Below are 13492 nucleotides of genomic sequence, written 5' to 3'. Positions count from 1 at the left end.
AAGTGCATTTAAAGAAGGCATCTTCCCTTATGTTAACACATTCAGTACTTAACCCCTTTAGAGCAACTCCCATTTTTGGAGGACTGGGTCAAAGTGTTCTACCTGATTCTGTACACAGTAACATGAACATGGTGAAAACAGACAATGGAAGGATTTTTCTCCAAATAGAAAGAAACATGGAAAAGGTCACAAATCTCACTTTGCAGAGTCCTTCAGTTTTCTTTCTTTGTTTTTAGCTGCCTTTCTCCACATGCAGCAGTCATCCTCAGGGTAAGGTGACAGCAAGAACTTCCCACGCTCCTGAAATGCAGCTGCTTCTGCTCCTGACAAAGTCCTCGAGGATGATGATGAGAGACTGGGCAGTCACCAGTTTCCAGTGGTCTGGCACAGAGCAGCTGAGTGTCAGGCTTTCTGCTTTCCCCAGTTAGAGGTGCCCAGATCAATGACAATCACAGAGGACTGTTCAAAGTGCTGAGCTGGAGTGGTGACACAACTGTCCACTGTTCTGTGGACACAGTCAGTGGCTGGAATGAAAATCCAGCAGATTTTCTTGTCTCTTGTGTTCTAGAAGCTTTATTTTTTTTTTTTTTGCCATCTCTCTTGGCAGAAATCTGTCACTTGTATTACAAACAATGCTGCCACTGAGGGAGTGATGCTTCTCTTGACACATCTCCAGCCGCCCAAACTGTTGGCAGACCTTCCATTTAGGCAGGTGCTCTAAAAACAAAATAACTTATTTTTATAAAAAAACAGACAAAAAGCTTCCCCAGAAATAATCATTCCTAGCATTGTTTTTCCTACATAACCAGTGGAACAAGCTGCAAAGCTATGGAAAAGACATATTCATGCTGCTGAGAGAGAACTGACTGGGGCAAAGTCCTGCCTGGATACCCAAGACACTGAGGGCTTTCTGTCCTCATGCCACAGTCTGGAAGTGCCTCTCTGTGCAAATGGAAAAAGTGGTCTCTTGTTAACATCCCCCTCCCTTGGGAAGGGATGTCAGTGTCACCTTGGGTTCATTTTAAACTATTTCAGAGAATGAGGTGCACAAAGCCCAGCTGTGGCCAAGGGAAAACAGCTTCCCCAGGCTTCTCTCCTCACCAGAGCATCCTGCCCCACTGACTGGAATGGGTGTCTGCAGAGACTAACCCCCCCAGGATGGAGTTACTCTTCTTTACAATCTGCCTTCCTCACAGTTTCCAAACTCGTTTTTTTTTCTTTTTAACAGCAAAGTTAGTTTCAGTAATCTCATCCTGGTTTGCAGTATTCAGGATTCTCACTGCCCATGAAACAATCTGACCTTCTTCATAAGGTGCCAGAAACAGAAGTACATTTACAGCAGTATTGAAAAGCAAGATGCTGTGGCACACCACCCCCCTGGGTGCACCTCCCCAGTGCCTTACCCCATCTACCACATATAACTGGCTTGAAAATACCAAATGATGATTGAATAAGGCTAGAATTTCTCCTAGAGCCCATCTTTTGTACCGAAGTAGTACCAGCTTTATTTCTAAGTAATTTCTGCCAGATTTTCTGTTAGGAAAAAACAATCAAAAAAACTGAACTGATGGAGACTTGATAGCTGGACAAACTCTCTGCCTCAGTGCTCAGCTACCATTACCCTCAGACATATTCATCTAACATCTAGCTTAAATCTCCTTTGTTAAGTCTGTTGTGCCATAAGTGCAGTGTCAGCTGGGTTAGCACAATAACTAACTTGTCCCATCCTCTATAAAAGCACTCTGAACAGAGTTGCTATTGTGTCCTCAATCAGCCTGGCCTTCTCAGCCTAAACAGACATAACCAATCTCTCACCAGAGATCACATTCCCTGGATCATTCTCATTTCTCTGGTATTGGTCCAAGTTGCCCTTAAATTGGGATGCCCAAAAGATGGCCCTCAGAGGTGGGACAGCTTTTGTCATCAGTGAGCCACCAAAGCTGCTGTGCCACATCCTCTTCCACAAGTGGTGTGGAGACATGTCAGGGAAAAGACAGCATGTGGAAGTCTTTGCTTTGTTCTTTGTGAACAAATCACGCTACAGCAGCCTTCAATACAAGATAAATATTTACTCTTATTTATGTCACAGAGGTTTTTTATGGGCTCAGTCCAGGGATCTAATCAAGAAGGGTATAAGTAAGTCTGGAGAAGAAAAAGTTGACCTTAAATTAACTGCTTTTGTTACGTTAATGCAGTTCACAGGAACAAAAGGAGAAAATGTCTCTGTTTTAAGGAGAAAATCCATCCTCCTCCACAGATTATGCTCTGCAGGAGGGAGTGCAATGCCTGTTGATGTTTAGCAAACACAAATGTTGGCTGCAGTCTGGAAAATAACTGACCATTAACCCAGTTTCCATGACTGCCAAAGAAGTTCCAGAAAAGATTTTTTAATTTGAGGGTCATTTTGCTTCTGCTTGATGCTATGAATTGGGTACATTCACAGCATCTGCTACAGCAAACTATGCTTTAACTATTACAGTTTTGGTGAAACCACAGTATTTTCTGCCTTTTCTGCTGACTTGTTTTCTCCAGTAGAAATTACCAAATGAGATATAAAATAGGCAGGTATTTCACCCTCTCTGTACTCTTGCAAGTCCTCTGTGCTAGTTTGTTTTTCCAAATCTCTCTTTTTTTTACCCAATTTTTATTTTTCCCCTACTATAAATAATAAATGAATTAGTAAACCAGCTGGCCTGAAATACTGCAGTCTTGCTTATAAAAATATGAACATGGTGAAGGTCTGAACAGCACTTTTTTTTCTAGGAAAGGAGAGGGGTTTTTTTTAAAATTGGGTGTGTATAGGCTCAGGTTCACACACATGAAGCAAGATCTTCTAGGATGTACTGCCCAAAAAATGCTTCAGTTTGTATCATCCAGCAAGTCTAATCTAAAGGCTTGTGCTGAACTTGAGTGCTGAAGCTATGAAGTTAAGTTGCTCTTGAGACAAATAAAATAATATATTATTAATACTTACAGCTGAGTCCTCCTTGGTCTTCATTTGGTTGGACATCTGTTGAAACAAATGCATGGGTTTCAGCATGCAGGATAGATAACCACAGTCTTCAGACAAATGAGATTAATATTAAGGAACATCCACTAAATCTGAAGGTTCAGTGTGCTAAATGTTCTGTAAAATGCAGTCCAATATTCTATTTGCTTACAACCCAGGCTACCATTTCAGGAAGGATAGGTTTTGGGATTGAAGTGATTGCCTTCCTCCCTATCTTGGGACAAAGTCCTGCCTCACTCTTGGGTTGTTTCTGAAGGAACAACATGATTTCTACAAGAGCTGTTGCAGATCCTGGACAAGATCACTACCCTGCTTTCCCCTGATCTTTTCTGAGGTACCCAGGCTTGCTGGCATTGAGGAAGAGGGCATGGACTGAAAACTTGGATTGTCTTTGTCCATGAAAAGTGTGGTTGTCCTGGCTCCCTTAGACATTAACTCCTGGATAGCTGCAAAGGGGCTTAGAGCAAGTACTCAGGTACATTGGCAGACTCAGTCTGGTTCACAAGATGTCTTTTGGAGCTTTTTAGAGTCACACATGGACAAATCCAGCTACACAGGAGTACACATGTGACAGTGAGACAAGCTACATTTCTGCTTGATCCCAGTGGGATCCTGACCCTTCATCATCCAGCCAGTGACTCTAGAGCTCTCAGGACTGAATTATGCTCTGGTTTCTGCTTCAAACTGTGCTCAGCTGAGTGAGCTACTGACCCCAGTCCTGTTTCATGCCATCTGTCCAGAAAGAGCCTGCAGGGATCACAGCTGACACACCATGGCCTGAGCAGGCACAAAGTCTGAGTTACTCTCACATCCAGAAATTACTTCCTGTGAGGCTCAGACACAGGAGGAAAAAACCATAAAGAATAACATATCCTGGGGTATTACATTTCCTCCCCAGTGCACCCCAAGTTTTTAAGCATGGCGTGATTTCCTGCTGCCATGTGCAGGCAGCTTAGTCATACTTTATTTCTTCCTGTTGGAAAACATTAAGTACTTTGGCAAGTGAAAAAGAATTCTTAAAATTTGGTCATGCAAATGAAGTGTCTCGTTACCTGTGTACGACACTAGATTAGAGGACCTCCTCCTCCACAGCCAGCAGATTAAAACAGTTAGAAGACCTATCAGAATGACAATGGCAATGATGCCAGCTGCTTGAGCACCTCGTCCTTTTTTTTCTAGGTTTTTGTCACTGTCTGTGCCAGAACCATTGCTTCTCTTCTGCTGCGTGTCTAGAATAAAATAGAAAAGAATGTAATAAGGTGTAAATTTTCACATTTTATACCAGGCAAATATTTCACCACATTTTGCATGCATAAAGAAATTCGGAAGGACTAAAGATTTGTGCTATTCATATCACTGTGATTCTGGTGATTCCTTCTGGGCAAGACACATCTCCAACTAATTATGTCTAAATACCAGTTTACTCTTCCCTGTCATCTTATTGCATCCATCCTTCTTTCTTCCTTTTTCTTCTTTCCTTACAGCTTTGAGAGACTGTATGTTTGGGCTTGTATCTAGACTCAGTTGAAAATAAATCTATACAGAATCTGTAATGTAAATCTGATGGTATTCAGAAAGATGGGTGAAAACCTGTTTCCCTGAAGTTAGTGAAGAATCTTCTTCATTCATTGCTGCAAACTGAAGGTTTCAGATCACATCTCTTACTCTTTCAAGTGTGATGGTGAGACTTTGAAAAAAACCCCAAAAAATAGTAATAAGAAGGTCTTTTCCTTCAGAAGACAATATGACAGAGTGCCATTAGGAAACTAATGATGAGGTTACTTAATTTTCCTTTAATTTGGGAAGGAATTTTAATTTAATTTCCTTTAATTTTCCTTTAATTTGCACCAGGGTGCAGAGACCTGTGAGAGAAAGATGTGACTGGAGGCAGGACCAGGAACAGCAACGAGATCAAACAGCCACCTCCAGATCAGCCTTCCCACTCCAGACAGATTCTCTACACAGCTTTCTGGAAATAATGAACTGCAGCAGTGGTACTGTAACTATAAGGTCTTAATAGCTTTTTTTTTTAAAGTAACTTTCTGGTTTTGTGAACAGATGAGTGACTAAATACTTGCTTTTACTATTAATCATCACATCAGCAATAACCAGCACATTATACTAGTGCTATTAGGTACATTGTTCTATTGAGCTCGTATTGCTCATTTGCTGCAGACCTAGTTTAAGTCGTGCACTGTATTAAATTGAGTTTTGGAGACTGAAAATTGAACTTGGAAACTAGGCAGAGTAAAAAGCAAATCTGAGTGTTGCAAGGCCATTGGGTAAGGGGTCAGAAATCATGGATCTGCTCTATGGTGGGCCCTAAAAAACAACCTGATTCCCCAAACCATCATGTTCCTGAGGAACTAAAGGGTAAAGCCCAGAGACTGCCTCAGATGCAAGAGCTTCTCAGTGCTGTTGTCACAATACACTTGCTGGGGTATTCACTTCAGTGTGGAAGAATTAAACATCAAGTCCATGGCTAAGCATAACTAGAGCTTGAAACAAAGCCTGGGATCTTCTCAGCACTTTTTGGAACTACTGAATTAATGCATAGCCCTCGCTAGTGCACATCTACAGACAGAGACACACTAGTTGATGTTCCTGCCATCTAGAAAACGTGAGGCCACATGAAGGGACTTACAGTTGGCTGATAGATTTTCCTGCAGCATCTCATTTTCTATGGAGCACTCTATTTGCATGTTAGAAGTGGCTTTCACCCTCAGTGTGCTAAAAACGCTGAAAGTGCCATCGCTGTGGGGTGTGATCTGTAGTTCTGATGGATTCAGGCGACTGTTGTTCACTTTATTGATCCAGTAAACTTTGGGCTTTGGGTATCCATTGCCAGACCTGCAGCTGAAGGTCACCTCCTCTCCAGTGCTGCTACTGTTTCTTATTGGTCCACTGAGTATTGGTTGGCTGTAACTTGCTGCAGAGTAGGAAAAAAAAAGCAATAGTTGTTGACATTTTGAAACATACTGACAAGACAAAATTTTGACGTGGCTTCTGAAGGAGAATGGCTGGATTTCTCAACACCCTTATGACTTGAAAGGGAAACACCTGCAGATTTGGTCTGTATGCCAGAGAGCTGAGAGGATCACTGGGAGGGCAGAAGCTTAAAGCCAAACCCAAAGGAAGAAAGGACCAACTTAAGCTGCTGTCACCCAGTCACATGCAAGAGCCCTCATATCCATGAAAAACAAGAAGAAAAGAAACAGACGCTGAGTAAACATTTGTTACATGTATTCTCCAATGTTTGCATTTTCTGTCTGTAACATTTAAATTAAGCAGACTTCATCTCAGGAAAGGGCAGAAGTCTGTTTCAAAGTTAAAGGTGTGCTTAAATATGACATTGAAATAGCGTGAATTTGAAAAGCGGAAATGAGAATTTGGGCAAAGTGACACAAGTTCTTACCTGCTAAACTGAGAACCACTTCTGCCTGGTGAATCACTTGGGTATATTCAGTTTTCTCCTGTACCACACATTTGTATGTATGTTCATCTCTCTGGCTGACATTTAGTAATAGCAGAGAAAAATCACCATTTTCCAACCTATCCCAGAATAATTGAGTCCTGTCTTTAAAGTGAATGCACTGATTACTGTTATTGTCTTGGCCAGAGATCAGTGCATGTACAACTGAACACTTTCCTTGATCATCATCAGCTAATTGCCAATATACCCGTAGATTTTTTAATTGCAAGTCTCTTTCGTTATAAATGCAACTTAGTGTGGCGTTGTCTCCAAGTTTACTGATGATGTTCTTCTTCTCTAGTGCAATAACTACAAGATTAAAAGAGAGAGAGAAAAAAGGGAGGTTATGTGGGGAAAAAAAGTAACTATTTTCAAGTACATTCTACCACATATAGACTCTAGTACTAGTTTTATAGCAGGTGGGTGAGTGTGCTCGCTTCATAGTCATTCCTACCCCCCAAATTGCCAGTGGCTAATTCTCTTCATGTCCATTTGTCTGTGCATTGTCCAAAGGGACCTCTTCCCTGAAGGCCAACCAATCTTAATCATTCCCAGCCCCATGGATACCCACATTTCACTTTGCCCACTGACTGCAGACACATGCTTTAATAATCACTTCTTTTTTTTTTTTTTTTTTTTTTAATTAAGAAAAATGCCAAATAACTCCACTTAAATCACAAGTGGAAACATTGATAAGAAAGAGTGCTGCCATTATTTTGAGACCAACATAATTAAGAAGGGGAGTAGAAGCAGTGTTTCTCAAAGCTGGCATGACAAAGCAACCACATTTTACTGCTACTGTTGGTGGCACCCTCTCAACAAACACACTCAGCTGACAAATCAGCCTGCCTAGATACCTCCAGTGACACATTCATTAGACATTTACATCTTGAGGGTCACTTGACCCAAAGTCAGGATCGTATGTGGCTTTCAGAACACATTTCCTGCCTTCTAGACATGAGAAAGGCATCCTCAGCTCCAGGTGAGCAAGGTAAAGGTGTGAGGTGGCTGACAAGTGATGCAGACAGCACAGGTCAGTGAGTCCCACAGGGCTGGGCAGCTCTGGCCACAGCCTCCCTGCTGAGGATCCATCACCTCCAGCCCAGCAGCCAAAACCTCACTGGTGCAACTGGTTGGTGGCACCAAAGCAGTGTATGCGTTGTAAGTGTCAGGCTGGGGGGCAAGAGGGGGCCAGGCATGGGGCTGGATGGGAGAGATTACAGCTGGGGGAAGGGATTACGTGGGTGGATGATTTAGGAAGATGAAGGAGTGAAGGTTTGGAAATGTGGAAACAGCGTGTGGAGGGAGGTGACAATGTTAAAGGGGGACCTGTCTTTGTGAGGGTGTGGGGGTGCACTGGACTCAGAAATAGCTCGTCTACACAGCTGAGTTGGGCACCCTGCTCTAAAAACACCACTGAGGCAGACACAGCACTTGCAGGGAGAAAGGCAGGATGTTTACCAGGCATGTAAACCCTGTGCGGTGGGACTGGAAGTAACAGGCTTGAACTGCAACACAATTTCTTGGCTCAGACTTTGGGAAACCACTTGGAACAGCAGGAAAAGTAATGCCCTGGCACAATGAGTGCACCTCCATCACTGGGCAGAAACAGGCCAGCCAGCATCTATTGAGACTCAGTCTGGTACAGTTTGTCATGATATTGGGGCCAGGGAGTTTCCTTGGTGACTTTATTGAGGCCCTTCTCAGTGATTAAGCAATAACAGAGGAGAGAACTCTAAAAACATTTATATATCATCAGGTGATGTGATTTAAATCTACCTTTGTTTTGCAAGGGATATTTTAGAACTGTAGTAAAATTATTAATAGCAGTAGTAAAATTACTAATACTGGCTACTTGATACCATGATGCATAATTCTAGCCTTGAGTATACAAGCATGTTAGATCTGCTTATCAGCAGCTCTTATTAATCCACTTCTAAGGCCTTTTGTTGACAGAGATAAGAACACAGGGAGGTCTCTGAAGCAAGCAAAGCAATCTGAGCATCCATACGGTCCCTTGCTGTTCTCTGCAATGAAACTGATAGAAATTGATTGTTTCTTCCTTCCCTGATGCATGTCAGAGAAACATTTCACACTGAGGAATTTTTCAATATCTTGTAGAAAACACACAGAGGTTTGTATTGTTCATTTTACAACTACTTTGTGCGTTTGGCCGAACATATTAAAGGGAGAGCAGTTTAATTTTTAACTGAGTTTTTCTGAACTTACCAGCTCTCAGGATATGAAGGAGCAGTAACAGAAATCCATACCTAAGACGAAAAGCAAACAAGTGTTACAAGTGACTTTGCATCTCTGTTGTTTAAATAAGCAATAAACCCAATATTGAATGTTTTAATATAGTGGCAGAAGTAGGTAAATTAGGTACTGCTCCTGTGTAATGCCCCATTAAGTATTTGCATTTTTAACAGCTGCAAAACTTCTGTTTATACAAGTCAGCAGTGGTTTGGTGGCCAAGGCCACAAATAGCAGCAAAATGCACTAATATTGGAATCAGGGCAGAGGGCATGAAGCTGGTGTTGTGCCTGTCTTCTCTTGTGAAAGAATCAATGGGCTTGCTGGACAAACAGGCTCTGGAGCCTATCTGGGTCACTGGGAAGGACAGTGGCTGCACAGGTCAAAACCCAGGTTCTCCAATCTTTTGCTGAAACTCAAGGAGTTATGGTTTTATCTGGTTAAAGGACAAATAGCAGCTGACCATGCTGCCCACCAGCTTATGCACTCAGTAAAAACGTGTAAACAGGAAACCTGCTGATAGTGGAGAGCTGTGCAAAGGTTTTTGCTGGAAAGAATTTGGTGTGTTTGATTACTCAGGAGGGGCAAATCTGTGCAGGAGTTACCCCAAAGGAAAGGATGCCATTAGAAAACCCAGTTTAACCCATCTATAAAGGCCAAGTGATTTAACTTTCATCCCATGGGGGTTTAAGGCACATAAATGGACAGCACTTCTGTATGAGTTACTTTAAAATAGCCTTTAGCCACCACATCTAGTTACACATTGTGCTCTCCTTCCTCCAGACTGCTGTAGGAAGGGAAAGGAAAGAATGATGGAAAGGTTTTGGAATGTGAACTCTGTGGCTGCAGTTGCTCACCTTGATATTACCCCAGGTGCAATAAGGTTGCAAAGCTGAGCTGGTGGGCGGAGTGACAAGAGCACTGGCCTGTTACCAGCATACCCAGCTGGCCTTTGGCAAGCAGGCAGGATTGTGAGGCCACACTGCCTGGGTACAGCTGGCTCCCTTCCCCTGGTGTTCTCAGCCCTCAGCCAGGCCCAGCACTGAGCCCAGGGCTGGGGCAAAGCGGACAGCTGCTCCCAGCAGGCCGTGTCCACCAGAATGGAGCTCCAGGGTCTCCCACCCACATTGGGAGCTGCCATCCCTCCAAACCAACCCTGCCCTGCCTGGCCCTCTTCCCTCCACACCCTAACCTAAGCTCACTCCCCAGCAGCCATTTCTCACCTTGCTGTGCTTTACAAAACCCCCTCTCTTCCAGGCTTCCTGCCCTTTCCCCACAGCTTCAGCTCCTTTGTCCGGCCAAGCATAGGAATTCATACATCACTTCCCAGACACAGCTTTGATTCTGCCCAGCTTTACTCCTACCTCCTGCCTGGGAACAACCTGGGGCTCCTCTGCTGCTGCAGAGTGTCTCTAATTCCCACCTGACCCCCAAGAAAATTATCATCTTCCCAAACATATTCAGCTTCCCATGCAGAAAGCAGAAGACATTCCCGACACAAAGTCTACCTCTGCTTGAAGCCCCATTTCCGGAGACTGAGCTAGAGAGACTTTAGGGGTGAACCAGTCTGAATTGTATTACTTTTTGTATAAAGAAAACACTTTATTTTCTTTTTATGTGTCCTTTGAAATGATTTGATAGATGAAGCTTGAAAAGTTTAAGTGGATGCCCAGAGTGGAAAATCTCTGCTCTATTACTTCAGAAAATCTGCAGCCAGTCTCAAAGAAAGTCTCCCAAGGAAGCACACCTAAACATTCTGTTCTGTCTCTGACAGTGGCTTTTACACATGGATTTGTATTTTATTCCTGCTGTATTTTTTTATACTGTGCAGGAGTCATCACTTTTGTGCCAGCCTTGTAGACATTTGTTTTGGCAAGCTCAGCTCATGTAGTCCTCAATCTTTCTTAATCCCATGTCTGTGTTTGCTTTATTATTCCCCACCCAAATTGGAAGCCATGGATATAGCAACTCTTTTGAATTGAACAAAACCAGTATCTGACTGATCTTTATGGGACTCCCTAGGGAATTTCCCATGGTAGGCATTTCCTAATGCCAACAAACATTTAGATTTTCAACCAGAACTGATTCTCATATGTATTTATACAAAGTGGATTTTGATTTCTTATTTTAATAAGTGATGCCACAGTCAAGGTTGGACAGGTCCAGAGACACCTCATCCTCCTACTTGGAGGAGGTTGCAGCTGTGGTTTTGTGGGGGCAATGTCAACCCACAATGTTCCCCTGGAATAGCTTTAATTCCAAGCTTCTATTGGAAAAGGGGAGAAATGTTCTGCTGGCAGAGAAACCTCCTTTTTGCCCACTACTTTCACTCAGCTCAGCTAGTGTCCATCACACTAGCAGTGAGCTTAATTAAGTGCTGGCATAGCTGCACTACCTTCTTAGGTTCTTGCTTTCTTAATTTTTAAAAAACATTCTAATTTTTTTACTTTTTCAATTCTTTCCCACACCTTCCTCTTCTGCAAGTTTTTTAAAATGCCATGTGAAACAGGAGAAAGTTGCACTTCCCCTTACATATACATTCTTGCTGGGTGAGATGATTCTTCCTACCAGCACCTCAACTCTTTCATCGCTACTCATCTCAGAGCCATGGGATGTTGCTGATGTGACACATTCTAGCCAGGCAAGGAGATATCCTGATGCTTGCAATAGCAACTTCGGGGTCTTTGCTCCACTTTGTCCCCTAACCTTGTGGCGACACGGCTCTTCCCTTACCAGCAGGTGCCCTAAACAGGTCACCTGCGGAGCTTTCCTAACACCTGCTGTAAAGCAGCGCTACCGTGGGCTACTCAGCCCAGGTGAGTCACGTCCCATCGCAACCCTTCAGCTGAATATATCCATAAAAGGCCCGTTAATTGCCTGGAGCCCTCGATGGCCGCGGACGGACAGGGGACCCCTGCCCGGGCTGACGGGGGGCTCTGGCAACACCCGGCTCCCCCCGCCCCGGGTCCCCGCCCGCTCCCGCGGCTCCGGGAGCGCTGCCGGCGGCCGGGATCTCTCCGCAGCCGGTCTGGGGTCCGGGGGCCGCCCCTGACTCCAGTTAAGCAGCCCAGCCCCTGCCGGCGCTTTCCCTGCCCGCGGCAGCAGCAAAGCTCGCCTTTCCCCAAGGGGGATGCGCATCCCTGCCCGGGAAGCGGCCGCCGTGTCCCCCCGCGCCCACGGAGCGGGACCAGCGACCCTTCCCCCGCGGCCACCACTCACCCTCGCGGCTTCATCGTGCCCGAGCCGTGCCGAACCAGCCGTGCTGAGCCGAGCCGAGCCGAGAACCAGCTGCCCGCCTCGGGCCGTTCCCTTTTCCCTCCCACGCCTCCTTCGCCGGGGATTTCCGCCTTCCGAACGCCTGGTGCGCTGCGCAAAGAGGGGCCCGGCGCAGCCCATCCTGGCGGTGCCGGGGCTCAGGCACTCGCCCATCCCCACTGACCGCTTCCCAGAGCCTCGCTGGTGCCGCTGGATGGGGGATCCCGGCTCCCGCAAACCCATCCTCCCCGGAAATCCATCTCCGCCGCGGGGAGGACGCCGGTCCCCGTCAAGCGGGACGCCCCTCACCGCTGCTGGGAAGCACTGGGGAGCCAGGCCTGGGCTGCTTTTGCCCTGGCACGGAGACAGCAGAGTCCTCTTCGCCCTGCGAGGCGCTGGAATCGGTCCCGCAGCCCCGGGGGAGGGCAAGGACTGCACCCGGTGCGCTCCGGGATCTCGAAGAATCCTGCCTGGGAACTGGGAAAGTTGTGTTTCAAAGTACATTAGGTGTATGTTTGCATAAATAGCATATATATTCTATATTTATATTTTGTAAATAACTACATGGGATTTGACAGAGAGCACAAGCGCACCTGGAGCTGTCGTAGGTGTGTTGGTGAGGGGGTGTTTTAGCACCACCCGGCTGTTTGCAAGCTGCGGTTCTCGGTCTCAGCAGTTTCGTTTTTGGCTCCTCATCAGTGGCTGTGTTTGCCTTCCTTGTTGTCAGGAGCTTCAACCCAGCTGGGACCCCTTTGCCAAGGGGAGCGTTTGTGGCACACAGCACAAAGCTGCCACAGCATCAATGGTTAAAGTCTGCCACGCTCATGTTTTATTTTTTTCTTGATTTTAGTCACCCCGGGAATGCAATTTGTGCACAATGAACATGAAACTCTGGGGCTGTGCAAGACCCGCAGGTCTCAGCGCCATTTCCGCTGCCAGCCAGCAGCAAGAAGGGGGATTTCAGGTTTGGGTCTTAAAGCTGACACTACTTCAGCCTCTCTGTGTTTCACTGATACCTGCACATCATTGATCAGTTTGGAAAGGTAGGCTTAAATCTGTGCTAAATTTAAAGAAAGATAAACATTCCTATGGAATTATGCCCTGAATCAGAACATATTTGCAACGGCAAATTCATATCTTTCACTGAAATATTTTCTGATGGGATATCTTAGTTTGGGAACTAGTCTTTTGATATTTTAGGTGTTGTTTTAATAACAGGCATTTGGTGAATGGGGATGAGCATGGAATCAGTTTTTTGTGGCTAAAAACTTCCTGACTTTAAATGCTTGTGACTTTATATGTGGATTTTTAGAGTTCTGGATATAAAATTGTTCTTACTAAGATGCATAGTTTGAGTGAAGTTTTCTGCTGTTCTTTGCAATGGTTTTTATCCTGCTTTTTTTCATACATGATAAGAGCAGCCTATTACTACACATATGTCCCAATTTTGGTGGAAAAGAATTTCTCAATAAGCAAGAAAGGCGAATATGTCTCCATAGCCA

The 13492-nt window shown here is 44.8% G+C and overlaps 1 protein-coding gene across 1 annotated transcript; it reads right to left on the bottom strand.

Annotated features, from left to right (window-relative positions):
* Window positions 1-607: 607 nt before the first annotated feature.
* ICOSLG (inducible T cell costimulator ligand) lies at window positions 608-11975 on the bottom strand. The gene is made up of 7 exons (XM_082278139.1): window positions 11955-11975; window positions 8712-8752; window positions 6426-6791; window positions 5655-5939; window positions 4063-4239; window positions 2975-3010; window positions 608-717 (listed from the first exon to the last, which is right to left on the bottom strand). Coding segments are annotated over exons 1-7 (921 nt in total). The 5' UTR covers window positions 11969-11975; the 3' UTR covers window positions 608-715.
* Between the last annotated feature and the right edge of the window lie 1517 nt (window positions 11976-13492).

Source organism: Coloeus monedula, assembly GCF_965178545.1.
Source record: "Coloeus monedula genome assembly, chromosome: 3".
In the NCBI taxonomy this organism is placed as follows: Eukaryota; Metazoa; Chordata; class Aves; order Passeriformes; family Corvidae; genus Coloeus; species Coloeus monedula.
This window is presented reverse-complemented; position numbering and strand designations above follow the sequence as displayed.

Coding starts and splice junctions, on each gene's coding strand:
- ICOSLG (XM_082278139.1), bottom strand. Junction 4,240..5,654: donor GGAAAATCTATCAGCCAACT/GTAAGTCCCTTC, acceptor ATTTTATTCTAG/ACACGCAGCAGAAGAGAAGC. Junction 3,011..4,062: donor TAATCTAGTGTCGTACACAG/GTAACGAGACAC, acceptor TTGTTTCAACAG/ATGTCCAACCAAATGAAGAC.